General features: G+C 56.6%; 2 protein-coding genes across 3 annotated transcripts in view; both read right to left on the bottom strand.

The window, feature by feature from the left end:
* SLC8A2 (solute carrier family 8 member A2) overlaps positions 1–10,114 on the bottom strand; it is a gene marked incomplete at its 5' end in the record, with an annotated part of 24,103 nt that extends 13,989 nt beyond the window's left edge. Inside the window, 3 exons of the mRNA XM_081118483.1 lie at positions 1,180–1,602; positions 3,859–4,568; positions 9,440–10,114. Of these exons, the coding sequence (XP_080974609.1) occupies positions 1,180–1,602; positions 3,859–4,568; positions 9,440–10,114 (1,808 nt within the window). The remainder of the gene's footprint in view (positions 1–1,179; positions 1,603–3,858; positions 4,569–9,439) is intronic.
* Positions 10,115–16,204: 6,090 nt separating this feature from the next.
* Positions 16,205–23,002, bottom strand: KPTN (kaptin, actin binding protein). Of its 2 annotated transcripts, XM_081118207.1 has the most exons (12): positions 22,688–23,002; positions 22,241–22,323; positions 22,033–22,117; positions 21,888–21,942; positions 20,686–20,761; positions 20,520–20,593; positions 20,175–20,284; positions 20,016–20,093; positions 19,215–19,290; positions 18,369–18,504; positions 18,099–18,281; positions 16,205–17,084 (listed from the first exon to the last, which is right to left on the bottom strand). In XM_081118207.1, exons 1-12 carry the CDS (start codon positions 22,908–22,910, stop codon positions 16,956–16,958), a joined length of 1,308 nt encoding a protein of 435 aa, XP_080974333.1. In that variant the 5' UTR covers positions 22,911–23,002; the 3' UTR covers positions 16,205–16,955. The 2 variants fall into 2 exon arrangements, with proteins under 2 accessions (XP_080974333.1, XP_080974334.1); XM_081118208.1 differs by lacking the exon at positions 18,099–18,281.
* Positions 23,003–24,323: the final 1,321 nt, after the last annotated feature.

The following is a 24,323-nucleotide window of genomic DNA, read 5'->3' as shown; positions in this document are numbered from 1 at the left end:
GTATAGAGAATCCATTACTGAAACATAACCCCGGTCAGGCAGCCCGGTACTGTGGACAGAGATCTAGAGATAAACGGAGACCCAGAGGGAGACTGACAAGTGGGAGACACGGAGACGCAAAGGGAGAGAGGGAGAGAGGGAGAGCGGTGAGGCTCTGGGTGGAGGCCAAGGCACAGAGGCTGGGAGGGGGAAGGAGCGCGGTGGGGGCTCTGCCTGGTGGGAGGAGCGTGGGCGGCAGGAGGAGGGAGACAGACGGGCTGCGGGGGCGGCGGAAGGGAGCCGGCAAAGGGGGGCAGGCGCCCGCTGCATCCCAGGCAGGCAGGTGGGGGAGGTGAGGCCGCAGGCACACGGGAGACTTGGGCATCTGTGTGAGGCGGTGGCCCTGCTTTAGCGTGCGTGTCCGTGACTTTGTGTGTTTGCTGCTAGTGTGCGTGTGTTGGTTGCGTCTGTGTGTCTACAGATGCATGCCTGTGCATCCAGCCCACCGCCCCAGACTCCACACCACCTTCCCAAATCCCAGCCCTCCAGTCTCCGCAGGCTCTGCCGCCACCTCCCCGGTCCCCATATTCCTGCTCAGTCTTTTCCCAAAGCGTCGCCCACATTTCCCTTCCGTCTCTTATTTCCGCAGGTTCCACCTGCTACCCACAAGCCCCGCCCCATCTCCGTATGCCCCGCCCTCTCCCGCTGTCCAGCTGTTTCCCGCTGTTCCTGCCGGGGCTCCACCCACGCCTAAGGCCCTTTCTCCACTGCACAGGCTGGTCCTCCACGTCGTCGGGCTCCACCTGAAGGGACCCTCCCCTCATCTCCAGCTACCCAGTGAGCCTTCCACACTCCGCCCAGGCCCTCATCCTACCCCCTCCCACCTCTCCTCACCTGGCCCTTCCTCCTCGGCTCCACCCTCTCCTCCCCAACCCAGCCAAGTTCTCCCAGGCCCCGCCCACGCCCCTTCCCACCACCTGGGCCGCCGCCGGTCACTCCTGTCTCCTGCCTCCTCTCCCGTCCCGCCCCCTCTCTGGGCCCAGCCCACCTTCCCTGACCTTTCCATTTCACGCGCAAGGCCCCACCCACCGGGAGACCACGCCCACCACACAACCACGCCCACCACCAGACCCGCCCTCCCGTGGCCCCGCCCCTCCAGCAGGCCCCTCCCCGTCTCCCGGGGCCCCCCCGCGCTCTCACATGGTCTCGTCGTCGCCGAACTCGAGCTCGCCGCACGCGTCCTCGTAGTGCACCCCGCCGCCGCGCGCCGTGCCGTCCACCGTGCGGTAGGGGAGGCGCACGGTGCCGCGCGCGCCCGAGCTGCGCACCACGCGCACGTCCACGGTGCCCATGCACTCGCTCACGTGCAGCAGGCGGTCCTGGAAGGAGAAGATGCCCGCGTGGTCGTCGTCCAGGATGGTGACGGTGGCCAGCAGCGGCGCCACCAGCCGCCCTTTGGGCCGCCCGCCGCCGTCGGGCTCGAACATGCCCTGCGCGTCGCCCACGCGCAGGTTCAGCAGCCGAACGAAGAAGTGCTCGTCCTCCTCAAAGATGTCGTCGTCGATGATGCCGATGCGCAGCTCCTTCTGCGTCTCGCCCGGCTTGAACACCAGGGTGCCCTCGCTGCAGCGGAGGGGGAAAGGGGTGCAGGGCCGCGGTCAGGCCTGGGGGAAAGCGAGTCAGGGCGGGCTTCCTGGGGGAGGGTTTGTGGGCCAGGCAGAGGGAACAGCACATGCAAAGTCCCAAGGTGGAGAGAGAACCTGGAGGGTTCCACGGTCATGAATCCCTGGGGGGTCCTGTTAAAATGCAGGTCTTGGTTCAGTAGCTGCAGGTTTCAAAACTGCATTTCTAACTAGTTCCCAGGGGAAGCACAGGATCCTGGGAAATGGACCACACTTGGAGTGGAAGTGACGTAGGGCCCAGAACGGACCTTGTCTCACTTCTGACAAACCCTTCTGTGTTCCCAGGTACCCCCAAGAGAAAGACCACACTCTTTAACTTGGTGTCATTCATTCGTTCATTCGACAAACACACCCTGAGCACCTGCCCTGTGCCCTGTGCTGGACACTGCTGAGAACACAGCAGTGAACAGACTCTGTCTTCACGGGCTCAGCCTCATGGCAGAGCTGTATCACAGTGACAATTACACATTTAATGGTTTAGTTACAGTTGAGTCATTCAACAAATATTTATTGAGCACCTGCTGTGTGCCAGGCACTGTTCTAAGTGCTGGGGAAACAGCAGTAAAACCAGATCAGAGAAGCATTCTAGTACAGGAGGTGAATTACAAACATGATGTCAGGTGCCACGGTGCTGTGGAGAAAAGCAGAGGAGGGTAGAGTGAGGAGAGGTGCTGTGTCAGGGCGTCAGGAAAAGCTTTGCTGAGGAGGTGACATTTGAGCAGAGACCTGAGGGAGGAAGCCAAGTGGAGGATATCTGGGGGAGAGTATTCATGTTAAAGGGAATGGCCAATGCAAATGTCCTGAGGCAGAAGCAGACCTGGGATGTTTGATGAACAGCGGAGAGGCCAGTGTGGCTGCAGTGGAGGGAGAAAGGGGGAGAGGATGGGAGATGACATCAGAGAGGGAACAAGGAGCAGATGTCCTAGGCCTTGGTAGGCCACGATGAGGACTGTGGTTAGTCCAAGTGAGATGGGAACCATGGGAGGCCTCTGAGCAGAGGAGGGACGTGAGCTGGCTTAGGTTTAAAAGAGTCAGTTGTGTAAGTCCTTGAAGCACACACAAGATGCTCTACACTGGGGTGGGGGAGGGAGGGAGGGAGGCAGTGACATTAGATTAGTCAGGGTGAAACTGTGAGGGGACAGGGAATCAGTGGGTTCCTCTTGGCAGGGCTGGAGACAGCAAAGTGACTGGGGTGTTAATGCATCTCAAAAATCTTTCATTTTCTGTCCTCTGCTTTATTTTTCTTCACAGCTCTTACCACTTCCTGACCTTTTCATGTATTCAGTGTATACTTCCCAGTGGCCTGTCTTTCCCATGAGAACGTTGGCTCCGTTCGGGCAGCGACTTAATGTGTTTCAGTCACTGCTGGCCTCCATTGCCCAGATCCACTTCTGATCATAGTAGACACATGGTAAGTGTTGTTATTCTAGGAAACTGTGGGGGACTTGCACGTCAGTTAAACTACGCTGTAAAGCTGCAGTTCTTGAGAGTGTGGTATGGACAGAACTCCAAATAGATGATGGGTTTTGTGGGCCACATGAGGACAGACATTATCTTGATATTTGTATGTTCAGCCATTAAACAAAGCATCTGGCACACAGTAGGTGCTCAGTAGGAACTGCTGAATGAGGGAAGACCACACATCTGCTCAAAGGGGGGTGAGGAGAGGGCGGTGAGACTCAGTAGGGTGCAAAGGGCGGGTTGCTTTATGGTGGAGCCAAAGACGTGGGGACAATTCGGGCACCGTCACTCTCCTCTTATGCTACTTAATTTTCCCATGCAGCACTGACATTACCTGATGTTTTTATATATTGAATCGTTTACAGCCTTATTGTAACTGGAAGGCAGGGACCTTAGATGTCTTGTCCATCGTGGCATACAGTAGGTGCTCAATAAACATTATTTTAGTAATGGTATGTGTAGGGGGTACTTGTTCCCCCCTACACCTGTCAGGTAAGCATACGCATAACCCACGGGTATGTAATGAACACGGAGGGGCGGCCTGTGGACAGTGGGCACTCGTGTTCTCTTGCCCGGCAGCATGTGCCAAATGCCTGGAACAGTGTGGTACCAAGTAGGCCCTCGAGAGGAATGAACGAATGAATGAACGAATGAATGAATGAGTGCCTCCCGCGGGCCTGCCCCCAGCAGAGCCAGGGTGGGCTGGCGGCGGCCAGGGGGCGCGGCCCGGACCCACCTGTACTCGTAGTCGGAGCCCGCCTTGGCCGAGCCGTCCTCCGTGCGGTAGTCCACGTAGAAGGTGCTGTTGCCCTCGCCGCCCCGGCAGGCGACGGAGAGCAGCACGGAGCCGCAGTTCTCCAGGCAGTGGTACAGGCTGGGCTCGAAGAAGATGCGGCTGGCGCCGTCGTCCTCGTCCTCGCAGGGGCCCTCGGCCGGGGAGGCCCTGCGCGACGCGTCCGCCGCGTGTCGCCGCAGCACGTTGCCCGCGCCGGTCATGAGGCGCGTGGCCTGGATGCGGTAGAAGGCGCGGCTCTTCTGCTGGTGCAGCAGCGCGTAGTAGTTGGCGATGCCCACCAGCTGCTCCAGGTCCTTGTCCGGGTGCTTCTGCTTGAGGTCCTTGAGGATCTGGATGACCTCGCGGCGGCTGGCGTCCAGCTCGCGGGCCTCGGCGGGGCCGGGGCCCAGGCCGCCCCCCTCGCCCGGCACCTCGGCGCCCACGAACGTGCCGTCCAGCTCGATGCTCTTGGGGGGGTCGCCCTCGGCGCCGATGATGATGCCGCTGCGCGGGTCGGTGCGGTAGCGCTTGTACACGTACTTGTAGAAGAGCAGCCGCTTGTCGGCCATCCAGGCGAACACCACGCACACCGGGAAGAAGACGAGGGTCAGCAGCGCCTCCCACACCTGCGGGGGCCGCGGGTCAGGACCGCCGCGCCGCCAGGGGGCGCGCTCGCAGCCGCCCGCGGCTCTGGGCCCCGGCTCCCCGCGGCGGGTCCCTAACCGCAGGGGCCCCCGTTCCTCAGCTCTCTGCGTGTCTCCCCGTCCGTCTCGGCCCCTCTCGTTCCCTTTCTACCCCACTCTGGTCTCTGTTATCTCTGCCTCTCCCCATTTCTCTCTGTCTCCTCCCCCCCATCTCTCCTTCCCTCTCTTTTTGTCTCTCTTGGCTCCTATCTCTGCTCCTCTCTGTCTCTGTCTGTCTGTCTAGGTCTTTGTCTCTCTTCCTGCCCGTCTCATTCTCGGTGCCTGTTGTCATTTTTAAATTATGTCTTTATTGATTATTTTAATTATGTATTATTGATTTCAAAGAGAGGAAGGGAGAAGGAGAGAGAGAAACATTGATGTGAGAGAGAAACGTCAGTCAGTTGCCTCCCGGGCGCGCCCAGATGGATCAAACCTGCCACCTAGGTGTGCGCGGAACGAGGCCATCCCGGAGACTGAATGAGTTACGCACCCGTATGGGACAAGAGTCCAGCCAACTCGCTGACCAGGGCTCTTCCTTCCTTGTTGCCTCTTGTTGACATGGTTCCATGTCCTTTATATATTTTGTAGATACCTATCTCCTTCCCTTGTGAGATTTTTCAAAGTCTGTCTGTCTCTCTCCTGGTCTCATTCATCCACCTTTTCTCACGCTGAGAATCATGCCCAGCTGTGCAAGTGCCAGGAACCCGGATATTCTCAGCCACCACCGGGGGAGGGCCCTCCCCCCTCCACCAGTCCCAGCCCCCGTGGGGCAGAACTTGTGACTCCCTCCCTCCCTCCTCTCCCTGCACCTTTTTCCTCCCTGCTCCATGCCCAACCCACCCAACCTGGGACACCCCCACTTCTCCAAACCCCAGCCATCGCCCAGGGTCTGTGCTCTGCCCCCGTCCTCCCCAACTCCCTGATTCTCCCCCCCCCTTCCGCCCCCAGCACATACAGCCCTGGCCAGACTCCTCGCTTGGAACTTGGCCCTTAGGGACAGGGCTCTGATTCTAAAAGAGGCACAAGTTTGGCTCCTCTCGGCCTCATGAAATGAGTTCCCATGTTTATATGCTGCCTCCCCAGAGAGGCCAGGCGATGCCCGTTCAGATCCCGGGCTGTCTGAACAGAATCCTGTCTATGAGATGGGGACATCCCGGAGACTGAATGACTTATGCACCCCAAGCACGCAGCATTGTTGGTTCCTGACACATGGAAAACACTCAAAATGTGAAATTAGCATTACCATTATTATTATCATTATTAGTGCTATTATCTTAGGCTCACTGAGGTCCGAGACTCAGTTCACCTGTGGAAACACCCACCAACATATGACAGTTCACCTTGAAAATATTCGTGTAGAGACTCAAATATCACTTTTCTCATTAAAGATAAAGCAGAAAAGATTAAAGAGTATTTATTAGGTGGTCCCAGAGGTATCTTAAAAATGAGTCTGGCAGGGAAAATATCTTTTAAGATCCAGTCGCCACATGCCCTTGTCGCTGTGTTAACTTATGGCTCAGGGACAAGGCAGGACTTAGAAACAGTCACACCACACAAAAGCCACCAGGCAGGCTTGTGAAAAGAAGCCAAATTTTTGGCACAAGCTGGAAAATGAACTCCCGCCTTGTGTTCACTAAACTGGCCACTGAGTGTATTGCGGGGGACTCTCTCTTAATCAGAAGACACACTCAAACCCGAGACTGGCTTTCCTCCCCGAGGGAGACCCATCAGGGAGGTTCCAGCAGGCTCCCACCTTCCTTTAGGGCACCCACTGCGGCAGGGCCCCAGGACCTGCTGGCCTGAGGGGAAGGGTGGGACACCTCAGGTCTCTGTGGCAGAAGCACCCCCAGGAGGGGGGTATCAGAAATCTAGGGGTGCTTATGGGTTGCCACGATAACTGGGGACGGGCATATGGTCCCAGCCTGGTGACATCTAGCCACTCATGGGGCAGGCCCCCACAATACAGAACTGTCCCATGTCCTGCCTGACTTTGGGACCTCCCACTGGATATTCACATGGGTGAAAACCCTGCTTATAAGAATTGGAGTCTAGAACTCAACTCTGTCTTTGGCAAACACGAGGCATTTTCCTGTCTGGTTTACCATACGCTGAGTATACCAGTTTTTAACCTCACGGCTACCTGCTCCTCTGCTTGAACCCTTGCATGGGATGGTCTCTGATCTTTTTCTTTCTTTTAAACCCAAACTTGTTCTTTATAAGTAGGTGCCAGCATCTGGCTCCCTGTTATGACTTTTTAAAAAATGTATATATTTTTATTGACTTTAGAGAGAGAAGAAGGGAGAGGGAGAGAGAGAGAAACATAGATGTGAGAGTGAAACATCGACCAGCTGCCTCCTGCACGCCCCCTACTGGAGACTGAGCCCACAACCCCGGGTATGTGCCCTGATGGGGAATTGAATCAGAGACTTGTTGGTGGCCAGGATGCCCAACCAACTGAGCCACACTGGCCAGGGCCCTCGTCATGACTGTTAAGGTAGTCATGTCGAAGCATTTACATGTGGAAATGCACACTGTTCTGAGAGATGACTTTCCTTAATGTCGCAGTTCAGGCATGATATGGACTTGGGGAAGCCAACAGCACAGGCAAGTTCAAGTTCCTTCATGAGAACAGCTCACATTCACTCTGCACCTGGCTGGCTGTTCTAAGCCTTCCACATGTAGCAATTCAGTGGATCCTCACGCAGCCTCTAAGGTGGGGAAAACTGAGGCACAGATCGGGTAAGGAACTTACCCAAGGTCACATAGCTAAGAAGCAGCAGAGGTGGGATTTGATCCCAGGCCCCTGGCTCTAGGGTCCATGCACCAAACTCCGAGGCTAGAAGACCTCTCTCCTATTATCTAAGAATTTCACATCAGCGGAGTAAAGGATATGTAACAAAATATTGGCTATAAAAAAGGAGCATTGGGTATGAAGGGTCAAAAAAGAATGGTCTAGTGCAACCCCTTCCATGGTTCAAATGTGAAAACTGAGGCCCAGAGAGGGTACGGGCTTTGCCTGAGGCCACACAGCACTTCTGGAGAAAATCCAGAGCCAGACCACTCTTCTCACTGCCCCAGTTCACTGCACTCAGGAGGCACTGGGGACATCTTTATCTCATGCCAGTTCCTTCAGTTATTTGACAAAAATGTCCCATAATTCTGGTCTCCGTGTTCCCCCCAAAAGGATCCTCTGTGGCTACTTCTCCATCCAGAGCAGTGGCGTCTTATACCCTGTTCCCTACATCTGAGCCAGCTCCTTGGGGGAAACCTCTCCTCCACCCCCATCCCTACCCGCCTCTCATCCACGGTCTCTAAAATCCTTTTCACAGTTTTAGTGTAAATCCTCATCAAAGACCATTTTGGAAACCTTTTTAACAGCGCCTGAAAACTGTGACATTGCCCCGGCGGGTAGCTCCGCCGGTTAGAGCATGAGCCTGATGCGCCAAGGTTAAGGGTTTGATCCTGGCCAGGGCACATTCAAGCAGCAAACAATGCCTGCAAAAATAAGCGCAGCAACAATCAATGTCTCCCTCAAGCCTCCCCCCTTTATCTCTCCCCCCCTTCCTCTAAAATCAGTAAATAAAAATTTAAAAAATAAAAGAAAACTGTGACACATCACCCTGTACTATTCACCACGGCAGCCAGGAAACTTGGGGCCACAGTCCCGGGTCAGTCGCAGTAACTGTTTCTCTCTCATCCCTGTCTTCAGGCCCTGCCGCCTCCCCCTCTCCTCTCAGTGCCTTCTCCTCCCTCAGTTCTGCTTTTATATCATCTGCAAATAATTTTTATGCCTCTACCTTCAGATCCTTCCTGGAAAGAAACTATAACAGGCAAAACCTGACAGATATGTGTGAACAGATGACACACACTTGTGCAGAGGAATCCTGGGTAGCCTCAAATAAATTATGCATGTGTGCAAATGAATTAGGCAGGCCCATGAATAAATTATGCAAATGTAGACACAGTCTCGGGATTGTGAGAAATAAATTAGGCAAATGTTTTAAAGGAAGGCTAGACAGTACACTGGTTAAGACACTGGACAAACGGGAGGCAAATGAGCATGTGAATGTGGGTGTAAATTACGCAGCTGGGTCTCAATTTTGTCTCACTATTGGAATAAATTATGCAAAGTGGTCTCTGCTGTGGACTGCGCTTATACCTATGCTGATGTGAGTATAAATTACAGTGAACTGGCATAAATTATCAGAAGCCACTCATGAATGATGAATGAATGGTGCAGACCACGACTGCGTGTCTGCGAAACACAGAGCTGGGTCACGCAGATGTGGGCACGTAGCTTGCACGGCCACAGATAAATTCTGCAAATTGCACCAGTTACCCCAATCAATTAGCACTGGCAGAAAACACAAGGCTGGATTATGCAACTGTGGCTTGAATGGGGATGTCTTATTGCAAAAGGAGAACTAGACAATGCAAAAGACAGGGAGAGTAGGACACCACGAACACACCTAGCAAATACCTGGCCAGACGGAACTGCAGTGTGGATTACACAAGGACTCTGAGCACACGGGGTGCCCTTGTGAGAATCAAAAGGTGTCCCTTCTGGATGGGAATATATTGCAAATGGCAGCCTGTCTGGGCAGATGCGCCCTTTCCAGGGCCTGTAGCACCATCTAGAAGCGGCCTGAGAGCACCCAGGGGACTCAATCCCAACCTGCCCTCTCCAGCCCGAAGCTCTGGCGCAGCGCGTGGCCTGCACAGCTGTACCTGGCGGCCCTCTCGGGTGTGAGCACGCACTTCCGCGGGTACATGGATCCACTCTCCAAGCCCAGGGAGCCACCCCTATGGATTTTGCAGACACACATGCACCAAGGAGGTATCCATGGGTCCTTGCTCACCTGGACCACACCCGGGGAAAAGACGGCAAGGATGAGATAGAGCCAGACGTAGGCAAAGATGCTCCAAGAGGCAGTGACAAAGAAGACTCTCAGGTGCTTGATCTTGCGGCTCTCGCCGGCTGGGATGACGTAGACACACACGGCAATGACCACAAACATGTTGAAGGCAGCACTGCCCACGATGGTGCCCGGGCCCAGCTCTCCCGCCTGGAAGTTGTGGCCGCAGACCTCGATGACAGACAGCAGGATCTCGGGCGCCGACGAGCCCAGGGCCATGAGTGTGAGGTTGGACACGGTCTCGTTCCAGATGCGGACGGTGCCCACGCTGGTCTCACCGTTGGCTTTGGTGATGGTGATCTCCTTCTCCTTGGACGTGATGACCTCGATGGACGCCATGAAGCGGTCCGCGATGATGGACACGCCCAGGAACATGTAGACCATGGCCACAAAGTAGACCACCGCCCGTGCCGCCTTGTCACCCAGTGATGGGTCATCGGGCTCCCAGACGGGCAGCAGGACCCCTGGCTGGCAGCGGTTGGAACCCTGGCAGACCTCCGTGCTGGTATCGCTGTCATTGGTGGGGGGAGGTGGCAGAGAGGGGGTCGGGGTAGCTGCCCCGGAGCATGGGGGAGCCCCCAGGAGGAGAGCAAATCCCACCAAGGCCAGGGGAGCCATGGTGGGCGGTGGCGTCCTGTAGGGGGGAGGAGGAAGTTTGGGTGAGAGGAGCACACCCCTCCCTGACACGCAGGAGGCAAGGCTTGTTGGGGGTGGAGAATGAGGGGGAAGCTGAGGTCTGATACAGGGAAGATGGAGACTGAGGGAGATACAGAGAGACAGGCCAAAGGAGAAAGACACAGGAAGATAAAGACAGACGCACAGCAGATGGGAGTGTAAGTTGGTCTAACTTACTTCAGGAAACAATAGCTGAACATCATGCAACCTACTGCTGAGCAATTCCGCTCCCAGGTATGTACCCAAGAGAAACAGATCATGTGCCCACCAGAAGACACATACAAGAGTGTTCACAGCAGCTTTATTTCTAACAGCTGCCATCTTGAAACAACCCAGATGCCTATCAGCAGTAAAATGGAGAAATAGAATGCGGAGCAGGCACACCGTGGAATATTATACAGCACTGAAAAGGGAGTGGGCTTACTGGTACACCCAGCAGCACAGGTGAATCTCCCAGACGTGCACTGCAGGAATGAAGCCAGGCACAAAACAGACTGAATCAGTTAGTGGGTGAGGCGAAGGGCTGGAGGTGATTCGTCAGGGCATTTGAATGGTTTCCCTCTTGGCTCTCAGAGTGCTGCTGCTTGGAATCTGGGCTGTGGTGGGTGCTGGGGTGTGTGTCTGTGTCAGGTGGGGTGGGGAGGGGCTGCTGGAGGATCTGTCACACATCCTTCCCTGTAATGGTGGCAGGTGTCTCTCTCCAGTACTCCCAGTCTCTGTGAGGTGCATAATTCCTTAGTGGCTGTGACATAACCTGTTTTGGGGTTTTTGTCCTGTTTGTGGGTATGAGGTCTCTACTGTATCAATACTTCTCTTCCTCAGTCTGGTTCTGGGTTTGAGTGGCTATTTCGGTGTCTTGTCTAGGTTTCCTTTAAAAACGCAAATCCGTTTACATCTTCCCTCTGCTCAGAACCCTTTATGGCTCCCTTCTCACTTAGAGTACCAAAGTCCTCTGCCTGGCTCATATGATCTTGCACCATCTGGCCCCCCATCCCCTCTCTGGCCTCATCTCTCCTTCTTCCCCTTGCTCACTTGGCCCCAGCCACACTATCTCCTCACTGGTCTTCAGACACACCAGACAAGTTCCAGCCTCAGGGACCCTGCACCTGCCGTTCCTCAGACTCTCTTCCCCATATATCCACTCTCTCTCCTCAAAATGACACCAACCCCCTTGGGGGAGTCCCCAGCCATTTCAAGGATGAGAGGACCAAGGCTCAGAGAGGTTAAATGACTTGCCCGAAGTCCCCCAGGAAGAACTCTGTGGCTCCCAGTTTCTCTCTCCAAGAGTGGCCCCGACTTCCAGACTTCCAGCTCCTCTGCCCCACCCTTGCATTGCCATGGTAACCCAATGGCCTATAAAAAAAGGAACTGAGAAAGGAAGGGAGGGGTCCTCGAAGCCTCCACCAACCCTGACCCCTCTCTGGGCCACCAGCCTCTTTTCTTCCAGCACCTTCCGTTTCTGTCTGAAAAAAGTTCTCCGAGTCTACCCCACAGCCCGCTCCCAACACACACCCACCTACTCACCCACTCCCTGGCTGGGAGCTGGCTCCTGGAGAGGGAGGCAGAGGGTTGGCAGAGCCTCCCAGAGAAGGAGTGTGCCTGTGTGTGTGTGTGTGTGTGTGTGTGTGTGTGTGTAGGCGGGAGAGAGAGAGGTGATTCTTAAAGGGCCACCGCACAATTAGCTCCCATCGGCAAGTCCCCTAATGATATGTCTAATTAGCAGCCCCCTAATTAGCAACGACTTAGGCATAATTACAAACCCACCAGGATCCAAAGCAAAGACTCATGCTCTTCCCCCGCCCTCCTTGGCTTTCAGGAGCAACAAGGGCCACCTGGGAGTCACGAATTCATCCACAGCATGGAAGTCCCTCTCTGCGAAGGGCCAGGGCCTGCGATTCTCCCCCAAGTCGAACCACCTGTCCCCTCCCCCGTAGTCCTCAGGGGAGGTCAGGTCGGCCGCTGGGTGTTGTGCCTGCCCTCCTTGCCCAGGGGCTGGACAGAGCAGCCCGGTTCAACCCCTTTCCCTCAAAAACCTGGCTTCCTCTCACGGAGGCCTCCCAGGAGGAGAAAAGCACAAGATAAATATTTGTGAAATGAACAACCACGAGGTCTGAGGTCTGAGCTCTGCCTGGGGACAGCTGGGCTCCCCCTCCTTGGGCTGCCTCTGCCTCCTCTGCCTCTCGCTCTCCATCAGCAGAACTGAAACCTAATCTGGGTTGAGAATCCAGGGGCGAAAGGATCAGGTTGAGGCCAGGGTGGGAGCCGGGAGGGCAGATGGCCCGCACCATCTCCGGGGCCATCTCTCCTCACTCTCGTGGGCCGGTGGCCAGCTGGGTCAGTGGTGAGCACCCCACTTCTGCCTCACACGCCCCTGGGGACCTCAGAGGCCTCATCCAGAGAGTGAGACGGCAAGCTTAAGGGGGGTCCAGTCTGGCATGACCCCCTCCCTCATGTCTCTCACACTGGTGAGGCGGTGGTGGTTCCTAACTGTGTTTTTGGCGGCAGCAGGGGGTTCCCATCGCCCCCCCACAAATATGGAAGGTGGGAAGAAATGTGCAAGGTGGGGACCCAGGCTTCTAAACATGCACACTTACTGCTCCAGGGTGAGCCATGCGATGTCCCAGCCTGGGGATCACACATGCATGTGCACATACACACACAGGGTGAGCCATGGGATGTCTCAGCCTGGGGATCACACACACGCATGCACACACACAGCGCTCAGGGCTTAGAGACTGTGACGGGTAAGCTGAAGTCCAAGTCACACAGCTTCAAGCCAGGGGCAGAGCAGAGATGGAAACTCAACTCGTGGCACTCCTGACCTGGTGCTCTGTTTAACCCATCTGGAGCGGCATGTGGCACCTGGGGACTCAGGCTCACACCTCCCCCCTTGTCACTCACTCTTGCCCACTTTCTCTGGGGCCCCCTTCCCTCCAGGATGGAAGAAGATGTAATCGCCAAGAACCTCTAGACTAAGAAGGGCCCCTTGGAGCCCTCGCGGTGGTGTAGGGTTGATGAGATCCACCCCCGCGGAGAGGCAGGTCTGAGGCGGGCACCCCAGGAGGAGATGGAGGTGAGGCTGCAGGAGGGATTGGCTGGCCTGGCCCAGGCCCTAGTGCTGTGCCTGGAGCAGGAAAGGCGCTCAGTCCAAAGGCTGAATGAGTCGTGAATGGACAGAGAGCAAGAGGGATGGAAGTTAGACTGCAGGCAGGACGGGTCCATTCCATGTGAAGAGGAGTGGGGGGGGGTCAGGCTGAAGGGCTGGTTCAGTCTGCACTCCAAAGTGTAGGGGTTAGACCGCAAGGGCCGGCCTCAGAAAGCCAGAAACAGGGAGGCGGGGCAGGGGCTCCTCTTCGGGGGAGGGGTGCGGTGGGTGCGGGCTGGAAGGATGGGAGGGAGGAGTTTGGGGGACTCCTCGCCTTCTGGGGGAGCCCACTCCGCAGGGCGCCTCTTCTTCCTCCAGGTCTCCCCCTGCCAGGGGCGGAGACAAAGGTGTGTAGGAGAGAGGCCGGCGACGGGGAGAGGAGAGAGGCAGGCAGAGACCAGACACCCAGAGACAGGTGGGGGGACAGGGGCAGGGGCAGGCGAGACAGCGAGACTCGCGCTGCGACCCGGGGAGACGACAGGCAGCGGGGAAGCCGCGCGGCGAGACGCGCAGGGCGAGGCGGGCAGGGAACCGGGGCCGACCCCGACGGCGGCGGCGCGGACCCCACGCAGGGGGCGCGGCGCGAGCGCGGGGCTGAGACGGGGAGGCAGGGGTGCGCCGGGACGCGGGGGGCGGCGGGCCCGCGGGGCAGACCCCGAGGGCCGCGCCGGCGGGAGCGGAGACCCGGACACAGGAAGGCGGGGGCGGAGGCTCCGGACGGCGCGGGCGCGGGGGGCTTCCCCAGACGGCGCGGGTGTCCTCGCCCCCTCGGGGCCCGGGAGGCGCCCCCCTCGCAGCCCGCCGCGCTCCCTGGACCGCAGGAGGGCTGAGGATGCGGGCTGCTGGTGGCGCCCCGGCCCCCGGAGGCCCCGGTGTCCCCACCCGGCATGTGCAGCCCCCCGCCCGCCGTAAGCGAGTTCAGGGGAAAGCGGCCGCTGGCTCCACGGACGCCCCCTCCACCGCGCCGGGGGAACACTGCCCCCCCAGCCGAGGGTCTCTTACCTGCAGCTACAGCCCGGGAAAGGCCCCCGGCACCGGGCTGGCAGCGGTGGGCGAGCCTCTCCGACAGAGAGAGAGAAAGGGGGAGAGGGAGAGAGAAAGAGGAGCCGGAGCCTGAGGGAGAGCCGGGGAGGGGAGGCGGGAGGGGAGGGGACCGCGGGAGGAGGGAGGGGGGAGGGACGCGCGGGAGCCGGAGAGGGGGGCGGAGCGGCGGGCGGGGGAAGGGCGGGGAGAGGGGCGGGGGCGGGAGGCTGGGCGGCGCCTCGCGCGGGGCCGGCGGGAGGCGGCGCGAGCCTCCCCCCACCCACCGGCTTCAGCACCACGGGCAGGGACAGCGGCGGAGGGCGCTCTCCGCGCGTTTCGGGGGGCACGTGGGGAGGTCGTTCAGAGGCATCCTCCGCCCCCATCCCCAGCACACACACAGTCTTTGATCCATATAAGGGCCAAAGAAGCAGAAAATAGCTACGAACAGTTACAGGCTCCCAGAACTGGGGACAAGAATGTTGTTGGGCCAGTCAGATCCACGCTCACGCGCCGTGCCCGCCCACGCAACCTCGCCACGCGGGCCAGAAACAACCCAGAAGGCAGCGGCTAATAATAATAACGACGGCTGCCGTTCGAACGGCCCTTACCCCGTGCCAGGCACGGGTATGAAATTTCTTCATAAGCGCTTGACACATGTTGATACAACTAACCCTCTCATACCAACCCCGTGAGGCAGATACTATTAGCCTTCGTTTACAGACGGGGAAACTGAGGCACAGAGTGGTGAGCTGTGGCTTCAGGCTCCGCGCCCTTAACCGCTGCCTCGGACCAAGGACCTGGCGAGAAGCCCGGAGGGGAACTGCAGGGGGGTGGCCCAGACTCCTGAAGACACGCTCGGGAGCCCTGGACGCGCCCACACGCGCCCCTCTCCAGGGCGCGCGCCTCACAGACCCACACGGTCACCATCACTAGTGAGCTCACCCGGAACCCCACCCAGGGCCGCTCCCGCCCAGGACCCGAGGGAGGCGGCGGCCTGCTGGGGCCAGGAAGACCAGCCCCCGGCATTTCCCACAGCCGGCCTGGGTCCTGGGAGCCGTGGAGACAGGGTCGCCAAGCACTGGTGGCCAGCGCCTGAAGACCACTGAGGAGGGGCGGCGCTGGGCCTTCACGTCGGTGCGGGTGGACGTGCCGGCCCAGGCGCGTGGCCCTCCCCTCAGGCGCCCCTCCAGCGAGGCCTGCTCAGGAGTTACTCCCCAGCCCCCAGCCCCAGCTTCTGTTTCTGGCTCAGGTGCGGAGGGCAGAACTTCCTGTGGCCCTGCCCCTCCACTGGCCCCGAGACAGCCTCTGAATCCTCCTGGCGCCACGGAGGGGCGATTCCAGCAGCCACAGGCCGCAGAGAGAAGCTGTCTCCAAGCCCCGTGCCCCAGTCCCGGCGCTTTTCATTCAGGGCTTAGTCCTTCCAACATGGTATATCCTGGGGCCTATCTCAGCATCCCTAGTGGGCACCTAACCTCAACTACTTCCCGATGGGGCCCAACCTTGGCCTTGGCACAGGGTCCAACCTCAGCTTATTCATAGGGGTCTAGCCTCAGAGCCTCTGCTGCAATTGGACAGCTTCCCCCCAGTGGTCCTTTCCGCCCATCCTGTCCTCTGAGGCTCAATTTCCCTGTCTCCCTACTGCGACCTAATCTCAGGTCCAGAGCTCTGGACTGGGGTCTGGCCACAGTCCTCCCTGCAGGTCCAACCTCAGGCCTTTCCTTTACAGCAGCGATTTGCAACCTTTCCATCTCATGGCACATAAACTAATTACTAAAATTCTGCAGCACACCAAAAAATGAACCGTGTTTTGCTGATCTGACAAAAAAACAGGTGTAATTTTGATTCATTCACACCAGACGGCTATTGCGTTGGCTGTCATTTAAAAATATATATATTTTTATTGGTTTCAGAGAGAAGGGAGAGGGAGAGAGAGAAACATCAATGATGAGAGTTGTCACTGATCGGCTGCCTCTTGCACACCCCTGACTGGGGATCGAGCCCGCAACCCGGGCATGTGCCCTGACCGGGAATCGAACCGTGATCTCCTAGATCCTAGGTTGATGCTCAGCCGCTGAGCCACGCCGGCCAGGCTGTCATTTTTCATTTGACAGTCTCAGGGAAAGAGGTCAGTGCCCCTGACTACAGTCATGTACTGAATGTTTTAAAAATTCTTGTGGCCACCAGTGGTTTAACCCCAGCCTTTCTGCTAGGGCCCAATCTCATCTTTCCTCCCAGGTCTACACTACGATCTCGCCTCAGTCCTGCCTCTGGGTCCAACCCTGAGTCCTCTCTCCCATATCCCCCTCCCTCGGTTCTGGGTGAGTCCAGCATCCAACACCAGGTGCTGAGCTCTCATCAAGCACTTGCTGAAAAGAGTAAAGACAATGGGCAGCTGGGTGCCTATGGACATATACGTAATCCGAGGCTGGCCAATTTCCTCCTGGAGTGGAAGCGGGGGTGAGGTCACCCCATTTTCAAACAGGGATACTGAGGCACAGAGGGGTGTGTTAGGCAAGGTCGCAGGGCACCCTGGGGCAGAGCTGGAGCAGGAGCTCACAGCTCCACTGCCCTGGGGAACTGGGCTGGAGGTGAGCACCCCAACGGTGGGAAGTGGGATCAGGAGGCTGATGTCCCAGCAGGCCCTGGGCCCACCCTGTTCCCCAGCCTTTGTAACTGACGTCTCTTCTGCTCCACTTGGTGCCGAAGCCTCGTCAGGACCAGCTCCGAGGCCTGGATCAGGCTGTGCTGTGGGAACAAGAGAGGAGGAGGGCAGGGCTGAGAGCTGGAGGAGGGCAGGTTAGACCACGCGGGATGGGACGGTCCGGAGTTTAACCACCCCAAAGGCGGGCAGCTCAGCCATGGCAAGGGTTGGAGAGCAAGCCAGTGTGCAGGGTTGGACTGGGTCTGTGGCGGGTGAAACCCTCAGTGAATTTCCAGTGGGAGGAACCCAGCCTGGACCCAACTGTATGGGTCTGACGTTAGAACTCAGTAGAAGGGATGGGGTGGGATGGGTGAAAATATGAGAGAGAAATTGCATCATATGGGAGGGAGGTCAGACCACGGGGCAGAGACAAAGGTGACACGCTGGCAGAGGGATAGTCCAACAGGACAGAGGAGGCACAAACCAAAGTGGACAGGAGAGGAATGCACCCCCACATGAGGGACAGTTAGATCCTGGCCAGAGAGTCTGAGGTGGGACCTAACAGGAAAGACAGTGATCACAGTGAAATGGCTTGAAACAGCCACATTGCAGGATGACACGGCGGTCACAGCAGTGAGAGGAAGTCCTCCCGCCACTTCCAGCCACAGCATCTCCCACTGCTGTCTCCCTTCATGCAGTCTACCCGCAGTGCTTCCCAGTGAGATGGACCTGTGCCCTTCCCTTTCTTTCTTAATTTATTATTTTAGAGAGAGAGAGGAAGGGGAGAGAGACGAAAGGAGGCAGGGGGAAGAGAGAAAGAGAGAGAGGTGCTGGGGGTGACGATACTGTATCAGGATCCCCTTCATCAGCGGGTGCTCACCCCACCCCCCACAGCTGTGACTGCTCCCAGCTGCCCCTTCTCCTGGGCAACAGGAACCACCTTCCAGAAAGAAATACTCCCAGTTCCTGGAAGGGGCCTGCAGTGAACTCCCTCGCTCAAAGGTGGGGGAATCCACACCCAGACACACATTCCTCGAGAACACGCCCTCAGTCAGGCAGGTGTGTGATAACCCCAGCCCAGGCTCTGCTCTGCGGGACCCGACTTGAGGACCCGCTACCTGCAGGATATGCACGCCCTTCAGGGAGACCACGGCGAGCTCCCGCAGCCCGTCCCCAGTCAGGTCCAAGTGAGCCATGGCCAGCAGCGGGCTGGGGAAGCTCCTCTGCCACAGCAGGCGGAATCCCCACTCCGCCTTGGGGAGCCTGGCCTCGGTGCCACAGTACTTGTAACAGAGCAGTTCCTGCAGGGGGCGAGGGACTGGGGTCACACAGGGTGAGCGGGGCAGTGGAGGGGACAGGTGGGTGTTGGCCCCTCCCTTGGGTCCTACCTGTCCGTAGGTGGCCACTAGGACTTCTGGCTGCCCATCCAAGTCAATATCGGTGACCAGGCCACAGAGGATGCTGTCAAACTGGTCACTGCCAGGCAGGAGAAGCTGGTCCTCCAGGCCCCGGCTCAGCAGGTCCCTGAGGGTTCCCAACGCGGGGAGAGACTGAGGTCAGACCGCAGCGCCCACCACCCTCAGCACCAGCTCTACTTCAAAGGTCTCGACACCCTCCTGAAGCCTGGGCACTCGCATCTCCAATCTGGTCACCTTCCTACCCACCAAGGAGGATTCAAATAGTTTACTCAGACTGTCCTCCTGCTACTCCCCAATCTGGATCCCCACTTCCCTCTGGAGGTGGGACCATCTCACTCTCACATGGAAACCGATATGGTTCCCTTGGAGATCTAGACACCACACTGTCCCATGGGACATCCTCACTGTCCACCAGGTGTGCCACAGCTGACTGGGAAATTTTCAGAAGTTTTGCATGCCTGCTGGCATCGTGTCAGTAGCCTGAAATCCGCCATGGTGGGAGTATTTACACCTGGAAATGGGCAAATGCTACAAATCAAGCTTTTCTCACACATGGAGGCAGCTGTTACACATCTGCCAGCACACCTTGTCCCCCTCCTCCAGGGACAGCGGGCACCTCAGTACCCACTCCAACATACCAACATACTCTTCACAAGTTCTAGACTTAAACACTTGCACCCTCTCCCTGGGACATGAACACCTTTACCTGCCCAGCCCTGAACAACCTCACCCAAAGGCTTTCTGCTGAGAAAGACAAGGTTAGACCACAGTGCAAAGGCATGAGGTTAGACGGCACCCACGTCCCCGGCCACTCACCGATACACCACTGCTGGCTCCAACATGCTGGCCACGAGCACGCTGTACTCTTCCTGCTGCGGCCTGTCCTTGGTCTCTGGAGAAAGAACACGAATGGGGGTAGGTCTAAGGGGACAGGTTCCAGGACAGGAACGTAGGCTAGACCTCAGGTGAGACTTGAGGTCGTGCTATAGAGGGAGGGTCAGAGGTCAGACCATGAGGGAATGACTGAGGCCAGACACCAGCAGGGACAGGTGTTAGGCGATAGTTTAGAAAGTCTGAGGTTAGACCACGATAGAAAAGACCAAAGTTGATGACAGCAGGAAAGCCCAAGGTTAGACCACAGCAAGAATGACAGTGGGAGGAAAAAGAATAAACACCAGCCTGGGGGACAGGCGACAGACTGCAGTGGTCAGGCCAAGGGAGACACCAGTAAAGGACAGACCATGGTAAGAGTGACAACGCCATGCGGGGGAAGGGTGAGACCGCGAATGGTGGGGCAGCAGGAGCCCGCAAGAAAAGCCTAAGATTAGAGCAGAGCGTGAGAAAGAGCGGGGAGGATGGGCGGGGGCAGAGAAAGCCAGTGTGAGGGGTGCCGGCTAGACCAAGGGAAAGGCAGGCCAACTCCAGGTCTCAGATGAGGCCACAGGGGCAGGAGCTGGAAGTGAAACTTGAGGGCGTGGAGGGGAGGGAAGGGACAGCCGCAGCTCCAGAGTGGGGCATGTGGGAGGGATCGAGGGAGGGACCAGAGCTGGACACTCTGGGAGCAGGTGAGGGGTAGCCGAGCCTGCAGAGTTGCCCCCCTCCATGTCCAGAGCTCACCCTCGGGGGTGGAGAGGCTGAACACGATCACTCGGGAGATAGGGCCATCTTGCAGGACTGTCCACGTCTGCAAAACCTCTGTATGGAGGGCAAGGACTCAGGGCCCTGCCCCAGCCCTCAGCCCCCCACACCCACCCTGGCCCCAGACCCTGCCATCACCTCGACTCCGCTGGTCCACATGGGCTACTCGGACATAACCACTCTGACAGCCCAGAGCTGAGAGTCGCCGGGATGTGCCGGGGAGGTTGTGGATGTCGAGCCAGAGGACGCTGGTGAGCGATCGGGAGGAGAGAGGGGCCAGAGGTAGTCACCAGGTCCCAGTCCCACATTCTACCTCCTCCCCAGGAGCATCCGGCCCCTCCCTGTAGCCCTGGGACCCCGCTGCTGCCTGATTCAGCTGAGGTAATCCCCACCACGCGATTTTTCTAGGGGTCAATCCCACCGCCCGATTTCTCTGAGGCAGCCTGCCCGGTCCCGTCTGGCCAGTCTCAGGGGCTCTCCTACCTACTGGTCAGGTTCGTGAGCTCTGGGAAGAGGTTTTCCACGGGTTGTTCCTCAAACTGATGCAGCCCCTCGTTCTGGGGGAACCAAGACCCAACCCCCGCTTGGAGTCAGTGGCCACCCCAACAACCTCAGCAGGACTCTGCCCACCATGCCTCCCCCGCCTCACCTCCTTGTAGAGATGAATGGCTGGGTCATTCCCGCTCAGGAGAAACACGGTCTCCAGCTGATCTCCGACCTGGACCCTGAAAGCAGAGAAATCTAGGACCCCAGTGTGGCAGAACCTGAGTGTGGCAGAGTCTGTGTAAAACCCTGTTGCAAAAACCCCTGCCTGCAAGAACAGTAACATTCTTGGATCCAGGGCTAGGATCTCAGGATGCAGAAGTGTATAGAAAGTTAGCATGTTAGAACCTTCCATTTCTAGAGCCCTCATGTGCTAGGATCGTCATTCAGATGTGATTCAGGAATGGAACATGGAGCTCTAGAGAGGGTTGCAGAAGCCCAGGACACTGGAATCTCTTCGTCTAGAACTCATGTTCTAGTTGTTTTCTGTCTCCTGTGAAATACTAAACTTGTAGAAACTGCCACCAAGGATATTCAGACTCAGAATGGCAGATCATCCAAATCCTAGAATCCAGAAGATTGGTTTCTAGAACTCTCACCTGCTAGACCAGAGGTTGGCAAACTATGATCCCACAGGCCAAATCCACCATCTGTTTTTATAAATAAAGCTTTATTGAAGCACAGCCATGCCCATTCATTTACAATAGTCAATGGCTGCCTTCTTGCTATACTAGCAGATGAGTAGTTGTGACAGAGACAGTATGACCCTCAAAAGCCTAATATTTACCACCTGGGCCTTTACAGAAAAAGTTTTCCAACACCTGTGCTAGACCACTGGTATTCTAGGATGGAATCCAGAGCTCTAGAATGGAATTCTCATACTTTGGTATTCTAGAACCTCAGTATTCTAGATGGGTCTGTATGGTAGCTCCTTGAACTATGACAATGCTTTATCATGACAGAACCTCAGAATTACCAACCTGTAGAACTTTCAGATCCTGGAATGTCAGAGCTTGCAACTCTAGAAAACATTTCTGGCTCTTGGAATGTCCAAATCTAGAACCCCAGAGTTCTAGATATCTAGAACATAGGTGCTCAATTAACTCTCAGATTATCTAGTATGGGGATAACAAAATGGTAGCCCATCAGCCAAGTCTGGCTCATGGACACCTTAAATGCACGATGCTCTCAAAAAACAAAACTAGAATGTGATTGTCTATGGGCAGGTTTGTGGTCTCGTTTGTTAAAGCGCCCCCTCCCCTGTAGGTGCACACACTCCCTATTGTATCACACCTGCAGCTTACTTACTCTGCATGGCACAGCTGGAAAGGAGTGAACTGGAGCTCCAGGTTCAGGCAGCTCTCTGTAGGGGGAGCACAGGCAGATAGCTATGAGGGACTGACAAGCCCCCTTCCCACTCTCTCATTCCTCCTCCCCTCCAGGCCACACTTACGGGCAATGGAGTCAAGGTTGTACTCAGAGCCAGGCTCGTAGTCACAGTAAATGTTAAGGAAGGGGCTGCCTTTGTCCCCTGAATCCTGGGGGAGGAAACTGGCCTCAGGGGAGAGTGGGGGTGGCAGGAGGGATCTGGTTCAGACTCAGTGGGATCCACCATATGTGTAAGGAGGGGGGAACAGGTAGGTGGAGGGGGCTCTGGGTACCTTGATGAACGTGATCCCCACAACCAGGCCCCGCTTTGGTGGAGACTTGTTGAAAGTGTCAATGGAGACAATCTCGGCATCCACTGCGAGGGGGAATAGTTCAAAGTTGGAGTTTCAGGCCATATTGACTTATAATCACAATACCCCGAATCACAGTGACCCCTAACCTCTAGGACTCAGAAACTTTTACCCACTGCAATCACCATAACCTCTGGACCCCACTGAGTCCTGGTCACCATCACCATGGTAGGAGGGATCCTGAATCCTAACCATTTCCAGGCCCCTATTATCTCTGCCCTCTGACCCCAAAGACTCCGGATTATCAGCTTTGACAACCTTCAATCACCCTGGTCCCATTTTCCCATCTTGGTGATCCAGCTCAGTCGGAGCCTCGGAAGCCTTCTCAACACCATGTTCCCGGCCCTCCGGCCCCACAGCGCCACGCACCGGGTATGTAATTGAACTGCAGCTCCTTGGCCACCGGCCGGATTTTCTGTCGGAGATCTTGGTAGCGGAAACCCAGCACCTTGCCTTTAAGGGTGGCGGCCAGCAGCTCCCCGCGCCCGCCCGCGCCTCCTGCCAGCCCGTACACATTGCTCTGCGACGAGAAGCGCGTGAAACTATCCTCGCGCAGCGGGCAAGGCTCCGCTGCCACGGCCGCCTCCCCCATCCCGCGCCTCAACCATTAGCTCCCGCAGCCCCCGCCGCTCCCGAAGCAACCCGGAACTCCGGGCGCCGGCTCGTCGCGCAGACTGATGACGTAGGGAAGCGGCCGCCGCCGCCCTTTACCAAGATGGCCGCCAGCGGGGCCTGCCCGGCTTCCCAGGAGACTGCCTCAGCGCGCCTGCGTTCTGCGTGGACAGTGGACTAACCACCGCCATAAAGCTTAAGTATGCCAGGAACTGTTTGTTCCAAGCGCTTCCCAGCTATCATTTTATTTAAAACTCACAAGCAGTCTTAGGTACTGTGTTTTATGGATGAAGGAACTGAGGCGCGGAGACGCGTCTAAGTAACGTGTCTAAGATCACACATCTAGTAAGCAGCAGTATTAAAACTCAAACAAGATAGCTCCATAGTTTACTACTTTAATCACATCACTTTTTAAAATGGTGAAATGCATTCTCTTTAACCCAAAGAAAGATCTATTTGTCCTGACACCACCTCCTCCTCTGAGGGGCTTTGTGCCAGTCACGTTGGCCCCGATTACCCCATTGAATCCTCACCGCCACTCTATTGTTACTCCGAATTCATTTACTCAGCATTTATTGGGCACTTACTATGTGCCGCGACATCCTTTCTAAATTGACCTCAATAACTCTTGCAACCACCCTGAAGAAGTTTATTTATTAGCCCAATTTATAGGTGAAATTGAGGCTCAGGACGTCCCTTAATTAATAGGCTAGAAGGTGGTGGACTGGATGTTAACCAGGTGTTTCGAACTCTGGCCTCTTAAGAGGTTCCTGTGTGTCTTGTCCCTAGAAGGGCATCAGGGGCTTGGGGACACCTGTATATTGTTTTCAGAGTTGGTCAACTGTTCTGGCCACTTTGAGTAATCTTTTGTCCCCCACAGAAATAACACACACACAGGTTGCAAGACCCACAAAGGCAGTAAAATTCCCAGCACATGGACTACAAGGCCTGGCACAAAGCAAGCATTCAATACATGTGTTAAAAATTCACAAACGATGTGCCAGGCCCTTTGCCAGATACTGTTACATAAGGGAAGTAAAAGGAGAGTTCTCAAAGGCAGACTGGATATGGAGGGTGAAAAGGAGAGATCAATCCCAGATTTCTGCATCTGGGGAGTAAACGCTTCCAGAGGATAGGGCCTGGCTCTGTTGTTTAGTGCTGTGTTCCCAGGGCCTAGACCAGGGCATGACACACAGTAGGTGCTTAGTCAACACTTGCTGAATGACTGGAATGTGGGGTCGTTTTGTCACTTCAGAAGAATGCTTTCTTCAGGCTTCTGCCTCAGTGGTGACCTCTAAACTACATGCATTTAATATTTGTTGAGCAAATGAATAAATGAAGGTATAGGTTGGGAATTGTCCTATTCAGTGGTTTCTAACCTAGCTGCACATTT

Source organism: Miniopterus schreibersii (genome assembly GCF_964146895.1).
Source record: "Miniopterus schreibersii genome assembly, chromosome: 18".
In the NCBI taxonomy this organism is placed as follows: Eukaryota; Metazoa; Chordata; class Mammalia; order Chiroptera; family Miniopteridae; genus Miniopterus; species Miniopterus schreibersii.
The sequence above is the reverse complement of the archived record's forward strand: the minus strand, read 5'-3'. Positions and strand labels throughout refer to the sequence as shown.

Bases quoted from the DNA above. Each gene is read 5' to 3' on its own strand.
- KPTN (XM_081118207.1), bottom strand. From the start codon at position 22,910: ATGGGGGAGGCGGCCGTGGCAGCGGAGCCTTGCCCGCTGCGCGAGGAT. The intron at 22,118-22,240 runs GTACCCAGAGCC...TTCCTCCCCCAG, and splicing joins TGGGGATCACGTTCATCAAG to GATTCAGGGGACAAAGGCAG. The intron at 17,085-18,098 runs GTAGCGGGTCCT...TTGTTCCCACAG, and splicing joins AGGGCGTGCATATCCTGCAG to CACAGCCTGATCCAGGCCTC.